Source organism: Eupeodes corollae, chromosome 3, assembly GCF_945859685.1.
Source record: "Eupeodes corollae chromosome 3, idEupCoro1.1, whole genome shotgun sequence".
NCBI lineage: Eukaryota > Metazoa > Arthropoda > Insecta > Diptera > Syrphidae > Eupeodes > Eupeodes corollae.
Window position 1 is genome coordinate 10,667,470 of NC_079149.1, and position 20,346 is coordinate 10,687,815.

The 20,346-nt window shown below is 34.5% G+C and overlaps 4 protein-coding genes across 8 annotated transcripts in view; 2 read left to right on the forward strand and 2 right to left on the reverse strand.

The window, feature by feature from the left end:
- Positions 1–1,481: 1,481 nt before the first annotated feature.
- Positions 1,482–2,692, reverse strand: LOC129949903 (peroxisomal membrane protein 11B-like). Its single transcript, XM_056061624.1, has 3 exons — positions 2,455–2,692; positions 2,261–2,376; positions 1,482–2,202 (listed from the first exon to the last, which is right to left on the reverse strand). Exons 1-3 carry the CDS (start codon positions 2,508–2,510, stop codon positions 1,646–1,648), a joined length of 729 nt encoding a protein of 242 aa, XP_055917599.1. The 5' UTR covers positions 2,511–2,692; the 3' UTR covers positions 1,482–1,645.
- A 1,228-nt stretch (positions 2,693–3,920) lies between these two features.
- Positions 3,921–4,727, reverse strand: LOC129951888 (peroxisomal membrane protein 11B-like). Its single transcript, XM_056064247.1, has 3 exons — positions 4,581–4,727; positions 4,389–4,504; positions 3,921–4,330 (listed from the first exon to the last, which is right to left on the reverse strand). The coding sequence occupies exons 1-3, from the start codon at positions 4,634–4,636 to the stop codon at positions 3,951–3,953; spliced, it is 552 nt and encodes a 183-aa protein (XP_055920222.1). The 5' UTR covers positions 4,637–4,727; the 3' UTR covers positions 3,921–3,950.
- Positions 4,728–8,232: 3,505 nt separating this feature from the next.
- LOC129952288 (palmitoyltransferase ZDHHC3) lies at positions 8,233–9,958 on the forward strand. Its single transcript, XM_056064803.1, has 5 exons — positions 8,233–8,503; positions 8,574–8,759; positions 8,815–9,036; positions 9,093–9,305; positions 9,364–9,958. The coding sequence occupies exons 1-5, from the start codon at positions 8,414–8,416 to the stop codon at positions 9,520–9,522; spliced, it is 870 nt and encodes a 289-aa protein (XP_055920778.1). The 5' UTR covers positions 8,233–8,413; the 3' UTR covers positions 9,523–9,958.
- Positions 9,959–14,723: 4,765 nt separating this feature from the next.
- The window catches only part of LOC129949298 (muscle M-line assembly protein unc-89), a 111,604-nt gene continuing 105,981 nt past the window's right edge, over positions 14,724–20,346 (forward strand). For 2 of the 5 annotated variants that reach the window (XM_056060676.1, XM_056060677.1), the window contains exons 1-2: positions 14,724–14,849; positions 14,931–15,440. In XM_056060676.1, the coding sequence (XP_055916651.1) occupies positions 15,416–15,440 (25 nt within the window). In that variant the 5' untranslated portion in view covers positions 14,724–14,849; positions 14,931–15,415. The remainder of the gene's footprint in view (positions 14,850–14,930; positions 15,441–20,346) is intronic. The other 3 variants (XM_056060673.1, XM_056060675.1, XM_056060672.1) reach the window with 3 other exon arrangements.

Consider the following 20,346-nt stretch of genomic DNA (forward strand, 5'->3'; position numbering starts at 1 on the left):
GCAAGAGGGGTGCAGCACCAACGTCAAATGCTATATCCAATGATTCAAAGCTTACCAACGGTTCCATCCAATTATTGTCGTTCTAGGACCAATAGAACTTACTTGCCCACCGAATATTTTAGTGTCTCTAATCTTTACAGAAAATTTAAAGAAAACCAAGTGGAAAAGGTTTGAATTTTGTCTTCGAAAACATATTTCGCGGAATTTTAAAAACGTAAAATATTGGCATCCATGTTCCCAAAAAATATAAGTGTACCTTTTGCAAATCCTTTTAGGACCGTGAGTTGGAGAGAAAAAAAGTGTTAAAACATTTCCAACAGAAAGAAACGAGCCATACATACGAAAACTGTTTAGGGAGGACCAGGAAAAAGCCAAAAATGTACATTAATTTGTTTGTGCCAGTTTTGACCTGAACAAAGTTCTAAACGTTCCACATACGCAGAGTATGCTATTTTATTATTTGAGAAATTCTTCGTTTTATAACGAGACAGTTTAATTTGTTCAATCCTCAATCAGTACTTAAAAATCTACGATGAGAAAAAAACTGTTACGTCCATTTCCTTACAATACTGTGATAGTTGTCCTGGACGAAATAAAAATCATAAAAATGTTTTAAGCAAACGCACATTAACGAAATTAAATTAACATTTCTACTTCCTGACCATACCTCCATGCCTGTTGCTGCTATAGAGCAGTTTGTTAAAAAATAAAATATTCGCAATTTCAAACACCTTCTCCTTAATATACCCTGGATTTTTGTCGCCCCGCAACCAAATGAAATGCCTTGAAGAATTCATTGAACCTGACATTCGATATTCTTCCAAACTGTCAATATCAGGTCCGAAACGAAAGGATTTAGATAATTTATTTCAAACCTTTATTTTTGTGTGACCATTAGAGTGTCTTAAGCGACATTTACCATTGTATCAACAAAAAAAAGATAAGAAATCTGATTAAAATTTTGGTTTTGCAATGATGTCAAGTTTTGTATTCTGAAAATCCCTCTCCAAATCTGTTCCTTCAATTACAATACACAAAAAAATAACTAAATGAGATCTTTCTTTTTTGTTTCCTAAACAGTTTTAAAAATGTTGCTTAATAAATTCTTACAGGTAGGTATCTTTTTATAAACCCCACATTAGTATCGTGGGTTTTTACGGGTACGGCTAGTGACTAGGGTAGTAACTTTATATTTAAAACTTCCAACGCCCACTTGAGGCTAGTGATTGCTAAAAAACAACAGTGATTTATAATTACGGTCATATTATTAACTCTACACTAACTTAGTCTATTATAAACTGATGAGTTATGACTGATGACAAAGGTGTATAAACTCTCTCGATGAAAAGATCCACACCTCTCTAGTTGTTAGCAAAATTAGTTAAATGATAATATTTAAAGAATTGGATAAGTGGGATTATAATTTAAAGAGCTTTTCAAAGAAGCCTATACGCAATGATACAGCTTAAAGACACACAATATTCAAAAGAAAGTAGGTACTTTAATTCTCTCCACCAATAGTTCAAGTTTATTTACATACATATTAAATAAAATGAATAAATGTTTGTGCATTAAATAAAATAGTTAAGATTAAAAATACGTTTACAACAAAAATTCCAAATACATTGCGTACTTAAGGTGACTTTTAAGACGGTAAAAGTTGTGTGGAAGGTTCTGCCATTACCATTATACCAGCCATAGATGAGATTGTTCCCAAAAGTCCAATTGTTCTCGGCGATAGGTTTGCATATCCCAGAGCAGCGAATGGGATAAAGAAATCACACACATTCTTTACAGTATCCACGACAACATCTCTGTGCCCATAGAGAACTCCATAGGACTGCAGAGCAAGTCGTTGGAAATCCCTAGGGGATCTTATGCACGCTGATAGTCGTGTATTTGCGACGCCTGATTTGCGTGCAGCTCGATGCAAGTCAACAAGTCGTAGAATCTCATAGACATCCCGACAGAGATTCATCGTGATCGAGAGGAGCCAATACTTGTTGGCGGTTTGACTCCATTTGCGGGCGTTGATGCTTTTGAAGAGTCCCGTGCGGGAGAGCCACATCAGATGGTCTGCAATGAGGTAGAGAGCCTGGGATAATTTGCTCAGTGTGAGGGTCACTCTGATGGCGGCATCGGGATAGTGGAAGGTTTTCAGTGAAGCGTAGAATAAGTCGAGGCATTTACCAAATCGGAGCACTAAAAAATAAACATGTTTTTGGGAGTAGTCCCACAATTGAGAGTGGAGATTTCTTACGCTTTCGGAATGAGCTGAGAATGTATTCCAAAGTTTTGAATTGATCGGCCACAGCGGGGTTTGAATCTCTACTCTCTAGGAAGTCCCAAATGGCTCGGGAAAGGTACTGAATAAGACTAAAAAGGGAAGGGAGAAAAAGAATTTTCGTAATGACATCATAGAGGAGACATTTATTGCTTTTCCTCATTAATTACCGTGCTACTTTGTCCTTCCAGCCGGTCTGGCTATTCAGCGCCACCCATTTGTCCATAGTTTCTAATTATTTGTTTGTTTGATTGCGTATTGCGGAACAATAAAGTAACGTAGATTTTGTTATCAATTTTTCGGCAAATATTTACCTCGGTACAAGGTGCAATGCCGAAAAAATAATAAATTAACAAAAGCCGTCAATGGAGGCACAGCAAAAGGTGAACAAAAATTGAAAATAAACAAATATTGTTTTTGCTTTTTGACAGTTCTTCATAGTGATGAGAAAACTTTAGAATATTTATCGATGACGTAGCGATAACGATAAATCCTATTATACGTTAAATAATAAATAAATTAAGGATGCATCTGCATTGAAAAGAATTTGCGGAGAAAAAATAAATGAAGATTAGAAATAATTGCACGATTTCACAATTTAGGAAAATATATAACTATTGGTTCCGCATTAATTTACACTTGTCGATTTTGGTTAGAACCGGTAGGTTCAACCCGGTAAAAGTATATGTACATTAAGAAAATAATGCTTTTCATAAAGCATTCAGATTTTAGTTTTTTTTAATATGTCACTGTTATGCTTTTTGCAATAATGATTGAATATGTTTCTAATCCTTTTTTTCAATCAGTGTTAGACAAAATAAAGGAAAACTCAAGTGTCAAAAGTTGTGATGTGTTTTTATGCTATTACAATGCGAGTATCTCAAGAAAGACGCTTATGTTAGCGTGACTAGTTAAATTATATTAAGACGTGTAATGGCTTATTTAGGGCTGGTTAAATTTTAAGGTCTGTTGTTTAATGTGTACCACATCTAAGACTCAGGTTTCTTTCTACATTTCATTAAGCATTTCTCAATTTCAGTCTTATATAATTTGAACCATGGAAAGATGCAGAATCGAGCAACGCGTTAAAGCTATTCAGGTTTATTATAAAAAGTGTGCGCTCAAGTCAAATTGTTTATCGTTCTTTTCGCGATTTTTTCGGTGAATTCATGGAAAAATTTGAGCAAATCGGGTCGGTAGGTAACTCGTCCCAACAATATTGTCTCAAGAACTAAAGTAGTCAAACGTCGTCATCTTTAGTGAAGAGGCACATTCTAACATCAGATCATGTGAACTGACAACTTTAGTCTTCTTTATTTGGGGTAATTTGTAAGAAAAGTGGTGCATTTATACTCCAGCAGCAATTCAAGAGCTGAAGGATGAGATAATTCAGCTCATTAACGGCTTAAAACATCAATCATACCTCAGTGTTATTGAAAATTTGGCTCGAGGTGTGCCATCATGGTTTCGACGGCCATTTTGTTTCATATGTAATTGAACCATATCAATATTATGATAATAAAAAGAATTTGCCATAATTTCCTAAATAAAACGAAACCAACATCGATCCTTAAAGTTTAACACAAAATAAGGCGTTTGTATACAAAGTTTTTAAGGTTGATGTCTTTGGTTTGACAGTTAAGAAATGTCAAACTGTATTGGCATTTTAATTCAGTAAGGTTTGACAAATCATCATGAATCGCTCAACAAAATGGGATCTTATGCACGCTGATAGTCGTGTATTTGCGACGCCTGATTTGCGTGCAGCTCGATGCAAGTCAACAAGTCGTAGAATCTCATAGACATCCCGACAGAGTTTCATCGTGATCGAGAGGAGCCAATATTTGTTGGCGGTTTGACTCCATTTGCGGGCGTTGATGCTTTTGAAGAGTCCCGTGCGGGAGAGCCACATCAGATGGTCTGCAATGAGGTAGAGAGCCTGGGATAGTTTGCTCAGTGTGTGGGTCACTCTGATGGCGGAATCGGGATAGTGGAATGTTTTCAGTGAAGCGTAGAATAAGTCGAGGCATTTACCAAATCGGAGCACTAAAAAATAAACAAGTTTTTGGGAGTATTCCCACAATTGAGAGTGGAGATTTCTTACGCTTTCGGAATGAGCTGAGAATGTATTCCAAAGTTTTGAATTGATCGGCCACAGCGGGGTTGGAACCTCTACTCTCTAGGAAGTCCCAAATGGCTCGGGAAAGATACTGAATAAGACTAAAAAGTGAAGGGAGAGAGAATTTTCGTAATGACATCATAGAGGAGACATTTATTGCTTTTCCTCATTAATTACCGTGCTACTTTGTCCATCCAGCCGGTCTGGCTATTCAGCGCCACCCATTTGTCCATAGTTTCTAATTATTTGTTTGTTTGATTGCGTATTGCGGAACAATAAAGTAACGTAGATTTTGTTATCAATTTTTCGGCATATATTTACCACGGTACATACTCCACTAGAGTGTTTTTGAAACAAATATTGTTTTTTCTTTTTGACAGTTCTTCATAGTGATGAGAAAATATTCGATTATATATCGATGACGTAGCGATAACGATAAATCATATTTTATGTTAAATACCAAATAAATTTAAGGACTATTCGCATGAGCGCGACAACGAACGACGAATTAATTAAAAAATGTGAGTTTATATACGTTTGAAGACATATTTCTACACCAATTCTTAACAAAACGATAGCAATATAGTTTCTATTTGATTTATGATGCATACTTTAACTTTTTAATATCACAATATTATAAAATAAAAACTCTCATGTGAAAGAAATGTCAAAATCAACGAATATTCGTTCATTCGTTGGTCGTTAGTCGTGCTTATGTGAATAGTGCCTAAGGATGCATCTACATTGAAAGTCAAATTATCAAAGGGTGGTTAAATTTTAAGTTCCGATGTTGAAAGTGAAACACATCTAAAACTCAGGTTTCTTTCTACATATCATTAAGCATTTCTCAATTTCAGTCTTATATAATTTGAACCATGGAAAGATACAGAATTGAGCAACGCGTTAAGTCTATTCAGGGTTATTAAGAAAATGGGCACTCAAGTCAAATTGTTTATCGTGCATTTCGTGATTTTGTCGGTCAATTCATGGAAAAAATTGAGCAAACCGAGTCTGTAGGAGATGTGAAAAACCAGTGCATGCTCGTACTGCTAAAAATATTACTGCGCTCGCGATAATATTGCAGAAGAGCTATCCACCTTAAGTCGTCGTCGTGCGCAACAATTGTCTCAACAACTAAAGTAGTCAAGCGTTGTCATCTTCAGTGAAGGGGGCACATTCTAACATCAGATCACATGAACTGACACCGTTAGACCTCTAAATTTGGAGTAATTTGTAAGAAAAGTGGTACGTTAATACGCCAGCAACAATTCAAGAGCTGAAGGATGAGATAATTCAGGTCATTAACGGCTTAAAACATCAATCATACCTCAGTGTCATTGAAAATTTGGACCATCGGGTCGAGGTGTGCCATCATGGTTTCCACGGCCATTTTGTTTCATATGTAATTGAACCATATCAATATTATGATAATAAAAAGAATTTGCCATAATTTCCTAAATAAAACGAAACCAACATCGGTCCTTAAAGTTTAACACAAAATAAGGCGTTTGTATACAAAGTTTTTAAGGTTGATGTCTTTGGTTTGACAGTTAAGAAATATCAAACTGTATTGGCATTTTAATTCAGTAAGGTTTGACAGTTCATCATGAATCGCTCAACATCAAAATGGAGCTAGCAAATTGAGGAACATTATTATGAAAAAGCTACGAAGTTCAAAGATCACTAAAAGAAGCTAATAGGCTTTTCACACCAAACCCAAACCAAAACCGGTTTTCAGCAAAAAGTTTTCGTAAACCCGAAAATCGTTCACACTGAACATTTACACGCTTTCATTTGACATTTAAATTTGTTTACCACCGGCTGTAAAATTTTGTATTGATGAAAAAAACATTTCAGAATGAGCCCCAGAACTTTCGATGAACTCTGCAATGAACTAAAGGATCTGAAAATGCAAGATACAAACTTTAGCCTTATGTAGGTACTTATCAAGTTGATTTTCAGAAAGGTAAAGATCTATACGAGCTCCAAATGAAACTATGGGATCCCGTCATTGAGTGGTTTAACAAACGTTTCGAAACGAACATACAAAAAACTCACAATATATCACCACCCACCGTCTCGGATGCGGATAAAATGAAAATAACCAGGTACTTCTTTTCAAACAGTTATGATGTTTTATATGGTATGTATTCTCTCAAAATTCAATTTTTTAAAAATTCTTGAAGTACAAATATTCTTCAAAGGATTTTTCTCTTATGTTGACACCCTTTTGTCAATAAGCCTTTCCAGAAAGCTGAATATCAGCGCAGACAAGGCCGTAACATTAGCTCGTCTCGAAGAAGAGTTTCAACTGAAGTTCTGGGACGGGTGGAGTGGGCTCACGACATGAACCAACAAGAACTAGAAGCTCGCTTGGCTGCAGCTATCTTCTTTGTTCACTTCAACCGGTCAGAACAATTTACGAAAGAGAAGCTTATTGTGTAAAAAATATACGATCAAATCAAGAAAAAACAAAACTTTTTCTTTTTTCTTTCACAACAAACTCAATCCAAATTACTGCTTCTGACTATTGCTTCTGTCTGCCTAATGTGCCTTCAGAATCGTCATGTATTGTGGCAGCTTATAGGCGGTGCTGAGAAGATACGGAACGATTTCCTGTAGGTCCTTATATCCGGAGCAGATAAGACCAATTCCTAGTACCAAAATCAAACTCGCCTGGCTTGCCCAAAGCACTGAGGATCTTCTTGAAGTTGGCATCGCTGTCCATCAAAGGGCGACAGCCCACTGTTGTGGTTTTATTCACTGGAACAACGATTCCCAAATTGTGGAATGTTTTGGCGCACATTTTCCTAGATCGCTGCGACTTAGCCTCCACCAGAGATTTCCTTCCATACTTATTCTCCTCCACAAATTAGCTTATCGCCTTTCTCATATCTCCCAAACCCTTGTGATTGGACGGAGTTACCGGAAAGTCTTTCTCCAGGTAGTAAGCGAAAGTGTCGAACATATTTGTGGCAACGAGTTGGAAGACGCATCCCTTGGAAACGTCAAGTCTTCCTTGTCCTTGGTGTCGTCACGCCAATAGCCATAGTGAATTCCTGTTCCTCGCTTAACAAAGAGCGTTTGAAACTCAGGAGGATCATAGAAGAACCGCCAGTGCCGCAAATAGTCACCGGGGCTTTTATTCTCGATGTTGAAAAATTGTCCATATTCTGTAAATAAAGAAAAAAAGCAATAATTCTTATTTTGTAAGAATTTGTATAAATAATATTACGACCAAATTTATTTCAAAATGAAATATTTGTTTTGACAACAGGCATCAGTTGTTTTGTTTACATTAATTTAAGCGCTGAATGTTTCGAAATATTTGTTTGTTTAGTTTAACTTTGAATTGCAACTAGTTTTCGAGAGGTTTTATATAAAACTTGTGGTTTACCAAAATTGTATAGGAAAACTTGAGTTTTCGATATAGGTTTTCGGCGGGTTTTGGGTTTGGTGTGAAAAGTCTATAAGACAATGCTAAAACTATTAATGAATCGCCATTAAATCCATTAAAATTGACTGCTTCTGAAATCAATATTCAAGCCACCATTTACTCTATATGGTCTGATTTATATGTCAAAGTTGTGGGTTTTTCTTCAGAACCCTCTGATGAAACACGCTTGTGCTTCGAATTTTCATTTTCGTTAAAATCAGTAAAGTAATAAGTTAAAAAAAACGTCAATTTTTAAAGTACTTAAGTTCTTAAGATAAATAAAATAAAATGTATTTTTATCGATCAAATACAAATTTAAAAGAAAACAAGGTATATCTGGCATCACTCAACGAATGACTTTTGCTCATATGACTTTTTATCTGACATTTATTGTCAGCTGTCAATATTCGCTTCACTGATTTGTTTTTCTGCAGTTTTTAATTTTTATTTTTTAGCGAATGGTTTGTGGGTGATAAGAATTCCACATTTTTATTCAACAAAACCAACTTTTGATGATTCGCTTACAGTAGTTGTAGTCTTTCTTTTTCCTGACAAATCGACTGATTTCCAGTTGATGGATTATCAATACGCACCAGTACCGACAATGATGTCCAGTGGGGATATGCACAACCGCTGCTGGGGCGGCAGGGCTTGGTGTGTAAAGGTTCGTCCAAAGATTCCAAAGTTTATAAAACAGGAAAATAAAAATAACCCTGTTGGTTGTTTTTTTAAAGGACATTTGTGGTATAGTTTGTGCTGTCTTGACCTGGATGCTAATTCTCTTTGCCGAATTCGTTGTGATGAGGGTTATTCTGCTTCCAAGCCCGAATGTGATATTTAGAACAATTAATATAATCATATTCCAGTCGTTTGCATTCCTTGCATTTGCATCACATGTTCGGACAATGCTATCAGATCCTGTAAGTCTTAAAACTCCATTGCCATTGAGGACTCTCATTGATTCTGTGGTTTTAGGGAGCAGTTCCACGAGGAAATGCCACCAAAGAGATGATCCTCCAGATGGGCTACAGGGAGGGTCAAATGCTCTTCAAGTGTCCCAAGTGCTGTAGCATCAAACCTGACCGGGCACATCACTGTTCTGTGTGCCAACGTTGTATACGCAAAATGGACCACCACTGTCCGTGGGTGAACAACTGTGTTGGAGAGAACAATCAAAAGTACTTTGTTTTGTTTACAGTGAGTGAACATTCACTTTTCGAGACTACATCTTAATCAAATCTCCTTTTTTCTAGCTCTACATTGCTCTCATCTCGGTTCATTCCATGATTCTGGTTGTGAACCAATTCGCCGAGTGTGTGAAGAGCGAATGGCGCCAATGCTCGCCCTACTCCCCTCCAGCTACAGTTTTTCTCTTGCTCTTCCTTACATTCGAAGCACTACTCTTTGCCGTCTTCACAGTCATAATGTTGGTCACACAGCTATCGGCAATTTTCAATGATCAAACTGTAACAAACACCTTTTGTCTCATATTTGATTAGATTCTAATAATTCCGTTTCTTTCAGGGAATTGAACAACTTAAAAAAGAAGAAGCACGCTGGGCGAAAAAGTCTCGCTTAAAAAGTATCCAATCGGTTTTTGGACGATTCTCTTTGGCTTGGTTTTCTCCATTTACTCAGCCCTCGTGCAAGGCAAAATTTGATTCGCATTTTTATTCAGTTTGAAGAACTCAAAACATAGAAACAATAATAATTCTGAGTTAGATTAGTTATTTAAACATTCATATAAATGTTGTATCAAGGGAACTTAAACAAATTTACAGGTTAATGTTGAGATTTTTAAACTTTCCTCCTACCTATTGAGTCTTTTTCTATCTCTCTCTCTTCTTTCTCTCTCAAGTTGTGTAATGTTAATGTAATATATTTTTTGTATTATTTTATTTTTAAAATTTTAAATTTTTCAACAAAAACAAAAAGACTTAAACTTAAATAAATATAAAATAATAATTTTAAAAAAATCCGTACAAAGTGCAGCGCATACTGTTCGATCAATAAATGTGGAATTGAACATTGAACAAAATAATAATTAAATTATAAGAACAAAACTTAATGGTGAAGAACAAAACTTAATAAATAAGTGAAATTATTGATGTATAAATTAGTTATTCATGTGTTTTTATTTATTTTTGTTTTTTATACATTTTGAATTTCAAACCAAATGACGTTTTCTTTTTGTTTTAAATTAAAAACCGGTGAACGGGATCGCTGTAGTTAAAGGCACCGATTTAAGCCAAGGATTCAATCAACTAGGTGCTCAAAAATTGCAGACAGCAAGAGATGAATAAAGAAAAGGAACATGATGTTTAGCGAAAACAAAATATAATCAAGCTTATTTTATCTGAGGATGAAACGGGCTTGATTATGAGGTTCGCGGCGGATTGTTTTCCTAGCGAGTTTGTCATTTTTAAATTATTGCTTTCGCTCTCCCTTCTTCGTTTTGAATTCGACCAATTATCGAATTTGAAGTGTCATAATTATTTGTAAAATTCAATCGAAACAAAACAAAATGTATGTACAGCTGTCAAATCACTGGAATATATTAAGAAAAAGTCAAACCAAAAGTGTCAAATTACTGGAATATAGGAAAACTATTTTCGCTTCGCCGCGAATTCGTTAATAAGGAAATACGACGTGAGTCGAATTGAAAACCATCCGCCGCGAATCTCATAACCAGGCCCCAGAACTGCGTTGGAATTAAAATTTAATAAACTACATTATTTTCAAGTGTATTTGTAGCTTTCCAGATTCTTCCAACTATAGCCCCCGTTAAGAAAGTTAACATATTCCTCCAACGAAAAAAAAACTTAAATGTCTTCGAATTTCCTGTAAAATTGTAGAATATGCTAGAAAATGCAGAACATCTTAATTTTGGTCAAGGTTGCATATTGAGCAAATTGGATTTAGATCTGTATTTTAAGTCAAACAATTCTGATCTCGTTTTGAAATTTTTACTCAGTTTAGATATTTTCAACTCTTCTCTAAAATAATTGTTTTCAGTAAGTTTGTGGTTAAGTTGTTTATATTACTCTTAGAGAAAAATGTTTCAATTCTTCTAAATTCTTGACTACTAAAAACGTTGGGCAGGTTCAGGCGTCATAAAGGTAAAGGGACTTGAAAGTAAGGCAAGTTTCTAATATCTGATTGACAAGCTGCCAAAAAGTGCCTTCCAATTAAGGCAACTTTATTGGAAAGTTGCCTGGAAAGTTAGTCAAGAAAAATCTCCCTAACTATTAAGTCAAGTCAACTTATGTCAGAATGACAACTGATCATGTTTTTTCATTCAAGTGAAAGCTTATCTATAATTTATTTATTTTCTGCACAACTTCATTTCATGCTTTCTGTAAAAGAGTTCGTTGTCAATTTAAAAAAGAAATAAGTAATATTTCTTTACAATACAAAATACAAATCGTGATGGACTTGTAGCTTGCCTAAGTAGTGTTTTGTAGACAGCACTTTGTTTGGTACTATGAACTTAAAGTAGAGGTTTGCGAAGTAAAGTTTTGCATTTGAAATTCATGACACTTGGAAAGAATGAAATTGACTGCAAATAATTAAGTCCCTTATGTTGACTGAAACTGCCCATTGCAAGTTGGAGAATAACATCAAGATCATACCAACTGTAATCACATCTTAAACAAATAAGAAGGATTCGTTTTTATAGGTTTGGATTAAATAATCTCAAAATTTTGTTAATGTAGGCAGCATTAGATTTTAAATTTTTAAGAAACATTGGGCAGGTTCAGACGACACAAGGGACTTCAAAGTTAGGCAATTTTCTGGTATCTGTGTGGCCAGCTGCCAAAAACTTACATTCCAATTAAGGAAACTTTACTGGAAAGTTGCGTGGAAAGTTAGTCAAGAAAAATCTCCCTAACTATTAAGATAAGTGTACTTCTAATAAAATGACAGTTGATCATGTTTTTTTTTATTCATCTAAAAGCTGAACTTTATTACTCTATGATTTATTTATTTTCTGCACAACTTCAGTTAATATATTCTGCCTTGTCATTTTGAAAAGAAGTAACTAATATTTATTTACAAAACAAAATACAAATCGTGATGGACTTGTAGCTTGCTTGAAGAGTGTTTTGTAAACAATAATTTGTTTGGTACTTTTTGTACTATGAACTTAAAGCAGAGGTTTGCGAAGTAACGTTCTGCATTTGAAATTCATGACATTGACTGCAAATGAAGTCCCTAATGTCGCCTGAACCTGCCCATTGTCTGTAAGCCTCACTTAATGTCAATAATAGGGGTGAAAACTCGTTTGAAAATGTTGAAAATAAAAGGTTTTCCAATTCTTTCAACTCACTGTATCAACGCATTTTAATGCTATAGTAAAGGCAGCTATTTATAGTCACGTTGAAAGCTTAAGAATTTTTGATTCAGGGTCATTAATATCTCAAAATGAAACCCCCCTATAATTTTCTATACCTAAAATGAAAAAAAAACATGAGTGGACTTAAGATCCATCCTTGAGGAACGCCTGTATCACGTTTAGTCTACAAAGAAAGCATACAAACATTTTGTTTATCAATAAAACGCCTAGCATCAATGCTTAGTATAAACATTTGATCCATATTTGATAGGTTGGTTTAAAAATCAGCTTGAAAGCAACTTATAATATTGTTTTCTTCTAGCCAATTTACAAGTCTATTGCAAAGTATTTGCGTATAAACTATCCTCAACGAATTTAGTACAGAGATATGTAACTTCAAAATTTTCAGGTAGACTTCGATCACTTTTTTTAAACGTTGCTGATATTCTAGATAGATTATTAGTATTTTCAGGAGGTATCTTAACATAGAATATTTTATTTAACAGTTCAAGATATATTTTAGAAACTCAGGAGTAGCTTGTTTATAGAATTATGCAGGAATTCCATCAGAACTTAAAGCTTTGTTGATTTTAATTTTCCTTAAAGGCAAACAAAAAATTGCGTCCAAATATGAAAAATGACATTGTGACGCAATTAAATTCTCATCAATTATATGCACAGTTTTAGGACACTCCCTATTCAAGAGACGATAAACTTTCCAAAACGTTTTGAGTTTTTACATTCTGCAAGTTTAGAAGCTGAAAGCAGAAAACTGAAGATATGAATTATAGATTTCGAAAAACTTTACTAATTTTATCGAAAAAAAGATGATCTAAAGTGAAAGATTGATTTTAAAATCGGATTTCAACTAAGATCTTCAAAAACCTTGGACTGGCTGTTATCAATCTAGACGAAAAACTATTCGGAGTTGGAAAAACACATAGGGGCCACTGGTGATTTTATGGTTTATCGAAACAAACAGTGGAACAAACCTTTATATTGATTTTGAGAAAGTAAGATTATTGCCCTTCAATTTAAAAATGGGTTGATAGAAAATATTTGTATTAGAAGGTTTAAAGCCTGAAATCCGTTTTGTCTTCGATTCTCTTTCAGTATTCATAAACAATCTCTTGTCTTTTAATCAATCCCAAAAAAAGGCGAATCTTCTTCTCCCGTAAATTATCGACCAATAGCACTAACGTCCCTTCTGTATAAGGTCATGGAAACGCTGATTAATTTTGAGCTTAAGAAAAATCTTGTCCTTGCTTCTTAATGACCAGCAATACGGCTTTCGTAGCAATAGGTCCACGGTGATCTCATGGTTCATCTCACCGAACAGTGGAACAAATCCTTACATCGTTTTGGAGAAAGTAAGATTATTGTACTTAATTTTCTAAAGGTATTTTATAAAGTCTGGCATATTCCTCTCTTATCGTGCTTTTGGTATTGACACCTTTTTCTTTAGATTAGACATTTTTTTCGAACCGTTCATTGCAAGTTATTTTGGACGGATACAAGTCTGAAATCCATAAAATAAATGCTGGTGTGCCCCAGGGCTTCGTTTTGTCTCTGACACTTTTCCTTATTTTTATAAATGATCTCCTGTCTAGTGTCTGCTACTTCTAATCCAAAACATTGTTACGCTGACGATAGCACTCTTAACTTTTTATATTCGTTTCTAGACTAACAGCCCTCCTCTCGTTGCATTCCACCTCTCAAACAGTTCAACTGTTATATCCGCAATTCCAGGAATGCGCATCAGTTTACACTTCACCTCGATTACGGACGAACTGTCAATTATAGAGATCATTTTTTTAACCGCACATCAAGAATGTGGACACTTACACCCATAGTGGAAAACTAATTTTACTCAAGACTTGCATGAAATAAAATGTTTTATTTTTTTGAAAAAATAAATCTTCTTCTAGTGTTTATTGCTAAAATAAATATGAATATGAAGAAGCCGGATAATAAGTTATGAGGTTAAAATTCTTGCACTAATTACTTATTATTTACTTAAAAAACAAAAAACAAAGCAGATGGTATTTGAGATGATTGTAAACATTTTTAATAAAGTTAAGTTGCGAAAAATATAAATTTTAAATTTTAGTGTGAGAAGAAATCAAAACAAATTAATAAAAGATGAATTATTTTTTCATCTCATAATTTTAAAAATATAGGAATTCTTATGTATTTTGTTTTTTCAAAATCTGTCTACGTCTAGCTTTTCAAAATGTTTTATTTTTTTCTTTTTGTTGTTTTTTTTCGTTTCAGTTTGAATTTAAATGCAACTCATAAAACCACCATACACACCGGTATGATCCGAAAACAATAATTCTGTTTTGAAATTCTTCGTTTACGTCTTTCGTGTGGCTGAAGCGTGAAAAACTCGCGTTCCTTTCCATCATATTCATACAAAAATATCCAAGAGAGAAGAAATGAAATCCAAGAAAAATATCAAAAGAGAATTTTCCCGATCACAAAAAATTGAGAAAAATTTCAAAATTTCCGAAAGACACACATTTTCCGACATCACAAATTTTCCGATCCTCAGTCTGAGGAAAACTATCGGGGTTCCAGGTACGGTACATAGACACTGGACGTGTTTGCTTATACGAAATTAGTTTTATTCAAAAATAAAAAAGAAAAAAAAGTTGTGTCTGCATAAAAATAGGTATGAATTTTTCTTTTCTTAAGAATTAGTCAATTTGATTTTGAAAGATATTGAAAAATAATTGTTTGAATTTTCTCGCAGTGCGTTGCAGTCGACGACGGTTAATTTTTAAATCATTTTTTTTTGTTAAATGCATATTTTATTTTTTTTAAATAATAATATAAAAATCTTATTTCTGTTTTTGAGTGCAAATAAAAAAATCAATTCAATTCAAGAAAATACCAAAGAAATGTGAGAAAAAATATAGTGAAAAATTTATATTTCTGTCTGTGAGCTAATTATAGTTTTATTTTTGCTTCTAAAAATTAATTTTCAAAGGAAAGCCAAGAAAGTATAAATAAAATTTAAAAATTTAATTTAAAAGAAGAAGAAAAAAATCATACAAAAGGTGAAGTGAGTGAGTGAGAATATTTCGTGTGAGGAAAAAGTTGTTGTATTTCTTTTTTTTCGTGTCGTTTTGGTTCTGTGGTGCGAGAGTGTTTACGAAATAATTGGATTTCCTGTGAAATCCAAATGGATTAACTTGCCTCCATATACAGGATACGGATACGACACGGGAAAATAAAATGGATAAGGCAGCGCACGCATCAGGTAAAATAAATTATTTCGATGATATGTTGGCTTGGGCTTGCGCCGCGTTGCTCCGCGGTACGGCCGCGGCGGCCAAAGTACAAATATATGTTATATTTTTGAGTTACGCAACAAATTATATTCCAAAGGAAAATTTATCCAACGGATTTGTGTATTTAGGCCCGGCAAAGTGTAGGGTGTGTTGTTCGATGTTGGTTCTGTTTCGGTTAGAAGAAAATATATTGTATTTAATTTTTTTTTTTTTTTAATGAATATTGAAGATAAGTAACAATTTTTTGAAGAAGAGATCGTTTTAAAAATGTAATTAAATATTTGGTTGACAGTAAAATGTGTCACTGTGATTGAGAATTTTATCCTACAATTTCCAAGCCGGCAAATAATAATTGAAGTGATGTTTACTTCCGAAATTTAAAATAAATTTAGAAATTTAAATTGATCATTTTTGAATTATGTCGCAGTTTGAGTTAATCAAAAATTTGAAGTCTTGCAAACGCTTTTAAGAGAGTTTACTTGAGATACGGGGCGTATGTATAACTTTTGTTTTGAACATTGCATGTCAGTTATAAAGGGTGAATTTTTAAAAGCTAAAGGAAAGTTTTTAAAAAAAACACATACAATTCAGAAAAATGCACAAAATATTTATTTGAATCGATAGTACGTTCCATATAATTTAATGTTTAAAGATGCACATGTTGACATTGACTGCGCCTCAAATAGTCAATCCGCTTAGTCCAATTTTGGCATACTCTTTCCAACATTTCGGCCAGTCTCTCACGAATAAATGCTTCAATGTTGTCTTCCAATGCCTCAATTGAATCGGGCTTGTCTGTGTAGACATGAGCTTCAAAATAACCCCACACAAAATAGTCTAAGGGCGTTAAATCACATGATCTAGGCCGCCAATTGACTGGTCCGATCGTAAAATAAAATGTTCACCGAACTCTCAATAAGCCCGTTGTTGCGCGTGCTGTGTGGCACCGTCTTGTTGGAACCACATGTCATGCAAGCCATGGATGATTCTAGTTTCTCAAAAAAAATTTATTTGGTTTTAATTATGTTCAGTTTCCGTGAATTTGAATCAGGAAATTTTTGTCAAAGGACAGACATATTGCTATAAACGACCTGTAAAGAAATTTCAATGATTGGTTTCAATGATAAAAAACAATGATAGCCACAACTGACCCTTTCAGCTCGATTTTTGAAGATGTTCGATTAATTTGTTTGGTTCCTTAGAAGTGTTTATTTTTACTGTTTCATTTAGTTTCTGATCTAATTTTTTGTAAAGGTGCGTCCACACCAAAGAAACCTGTAATGTTTTAGTTCATATGATCTGCGTTTCAAAGTAGACACACTTTTGTAAAGTTATTCACTCAGGATCAGGCTTAACAAAAATACTTAACTAATTGTAGTGGTAAAGTGTGAGTTTTTTTTAACACCGAATTACGGAGTAAAAAATGTATAAGAACTTTCTTGGATAAAAAAGTGGGGATAACATTTTACTCCTAAGAGTAAATTATTTTGAAGTATAAGTTTTTAGAAAACAACTAAAACAATTTTAATAGATTTTATAAAATTTTAAAGTCATGTTTTGTAAGTTACAGATAAAGATGAGTTTGCTTGGTTTAAATTACTTATTCATCTTAACATCTGTTAACATTTTACTTTCACAAAAAATAACAAAATGGCTTTTCTAAATTTTAATAATTTACTAAGGCCATACAAAATTACAGAGCTTTTGACATTTCAAAAACTACTACTATTGATAAATATGTTTGTTATGTAAAAAAAGCTCTTTATGAAAAATTTTTACGAATTTATCTGACTTAGGAAGAAGAATTGTTTTTATAGCTTTAATGAAAAAGTGAGAAAATTAATCGTCAGTTTTAGTTTAAAATAAAATAGATGGCACAACACAACAATTCGTAGAGAACCAAGGCCTAGCGACTTACAACTCTCAACCAATGTGCGAATAATGTCAGGAATGGATCTACAGTTTTTATACCAAATCCAAATGAGAAAGTATTTTTAATGACAATAATTACTCTTGGAGGATTTGCCATTTCCTCGGAAGAGGTAGTACCAATAAAAAAAATACTTTAGGTGGCACAAACAGAGATTGAGCGCAAACTACAGAGGCATCAGTCTCCTCAACATTGCATATAAGATCCTCTCTGCCGTATTATGTGAACGTCGGAAGCCGTTCGTCAACAACCTGATAGGTCCTTATCAGTGTGGCTTCACATTACGGCAGATCTTGGAAAAAACCCTGGAACTTCAAATCGATACCCACCACCTCCTTATCGATTTAAAAGCAGCGTATGACAGCATCTTTAGGGAAGAGCTCTACAGAGCTCTTGACAGCATCCCTGTCAAACTTATCCGTTTGTGCAGAATGACGATGGAGAATACACGCTGCTCTATCAAGGTCGGAAAAGATCTCACCGATGCATTTGATTTCAAAAAAGTTTTAGGCAAGTCGATGCACTGTCATGCGACTTCTTCAACATCGTTGTGGAAAGAATTGTGCAAAACTCAACCGTCAACACTAGAGGCACAATCTTGCAAAGGTCCATCCAATTACTCGGACACGCAGATGATATTGACATAATTGGAAGATCAAAGCGTGATGTCAGTGGAGCGTTTTTGAGCATTGCGTAGGAAGCGAAGAAGATGGGTTTAGTGGTCAATGAGGGCAAGACCAAGTATATGCTGTCATCAAAAAAGGACATTGAACAACGACGTCTTGGACAAAACGTCACCATGCACAGCTATAACTTTGAGGTAGTTAAGGACTTTGTCTACCAAGGCACCGCAATTAACATAGACAACGACACCAGCGCTGAAATCAAACAAAGAATAACTCTTGCAAATCGCTGCTTCTTTGGACTTAGAAGGCAATTGAGAAGTAAAGTGTTCTCTCGAGCATGTAAAACCACCATCTATAAGACACTCATTATCCCGGTTCTCATTTATGGCGCTGAGGCCTGGACCCTGTCAAAGAAAGATGAGAGCGTCTTAGGATGCTTCGAGAGAAAAATTCTTCGGGTGATTTTTGGTCCCGTACGCATAGATGGAGAATAGAAAAGAAGATATAACGACGAACTGTACGGGCTGTACAGCGACACTGAACTTGTTAGCAGAATTAAAGTCCAAAGGCTTAGATGGCTAGGTCATGTAGAGCGGATGGACATAAACGCTCCAGCCCGGAAGGTCTTCGAATCCTATCCTGACGGACAGCGCAGTAGAGGAAGACCGCGACTCAGGTGGTGCACAGGTGGGAGAGGGCCCTCAACCAACTTGGCGTGAGAAACTGGAGACAGCTTGCTAGGGACCGAGCTGGCTGGAGACGCATGTTGGTTGAGGCCCAGGTCCGCCCCGGACTGTAGCGCCATCTTAAGTAAGTAAGTAAGAAAGTAAATATGTTTAAACGGGGCTTTTAATTGGAATGCTGACTGGACCATTTCATCCACTACTCTTATATAAATAAGTGTACAGATGTCAAATGGATTAAGAACATTGCTAAAAATGAAAGTAGCTATTCCTTGATCTTAACTTTAGCAAATTGTCAAGAAATAAGAGGAAGCTTTGTGAATTTTTAAAAGTGCCTTTTATATTTCTCAAATACGTTTAAAATGCTGCCCAACCAGTATATATTTTCTAAATCTATAATGATTTTTTATTATGAGTATCTGACATTACAATTTAATTTAGGTGTGTTTGTTTTTTTTTTTGTTGTTATAAACTGTCCCTGCTTGGGCTTGTTCAGTATTTTTGGGAAAATGTTAAAATTTTAGAACAGGTTATACTGCTAAACAACTTAAGAAAAGGCTGTTTAAAGTTCGGCACCAATGAGTTTTGTTTTTACTTGTGACTTCTAGAAAATATAAGGGAAGTATTGCATTCTCAAAATTTTTTGAACTCCAGATTTAAATTTAGTATGACATTACGATAGTAGAACCTGTGGCGTGATGGTTAGTGTGTAGGGCTGTCACGCTAGAGGTTTTGAGTTCAATGCCAGACTGTGCCACCGATACACAAAAAAAAGGTTTCACTGATACTGCCTCTTGCGAGGAATTGAAGAATCCTCCAAGAGTAATTCTTGTCAAGAAAAGTGCTTTCTCAAATTAGCCGTTTGTATGCGGCTTAAAAAAAAACTGTATGTCCCTCCTTTCCTGGCAACTTTACTCGCACACAGGAATGGTGTAGTAAGAATGAAGTAGTAAGTCACTAGATGCTAGTTCTCAATGGACTGTTGTACCACCAAATTTATTTATTTTATGACATCACGATGGTTGAAAATTCGGTTCCTTCCGTCTGCCTGTCGTCTCGTCGACCCTACAGCCTTAGCCGTTGTGTCGATTTAGTTCAAGCTTTGAAATTTAAAGTTTAAGCAACAGTTTTTGATAAAACATCGAAAACTCGAATTTCCTGCAAACGATTGATTTTAAAAAAAATTCTCTACGTTTCTTATTCTTAATTGGGCTTCTTGCAATATAAAAGAAAAACTTTTATTTTAAAATTTTCTTAGTAAACCATTTAAATGAATTTAGCTTTGCTTGATTTTTTTTCCTCAAAAACCGGTCAACATTTTTTAACGATATTCAAATATAAAACGTATATTAGAAAGAAAATGAAACACTTTTCATAAATATAAACATTAATTAATTTTAAGAAATCAAATGGGATTTCACTTTTGAATATTTGTAAAAGTCTATTTCGATACAGAAGCAAGTTCGTGTGCCTTCAGTAGTTTGTTTTAGAAAATTGCAATCTTTTGTAAACGGACCGAGAATCAAGTGTAAATACTAATTAAAGTTTGATATAATTTTGTATAGTGTAAACTTATCCTTGATCGATAAAAGCTTTTGAAAGAAGAAGAATGTTAAGAAAATAAGACAAAAAAGTC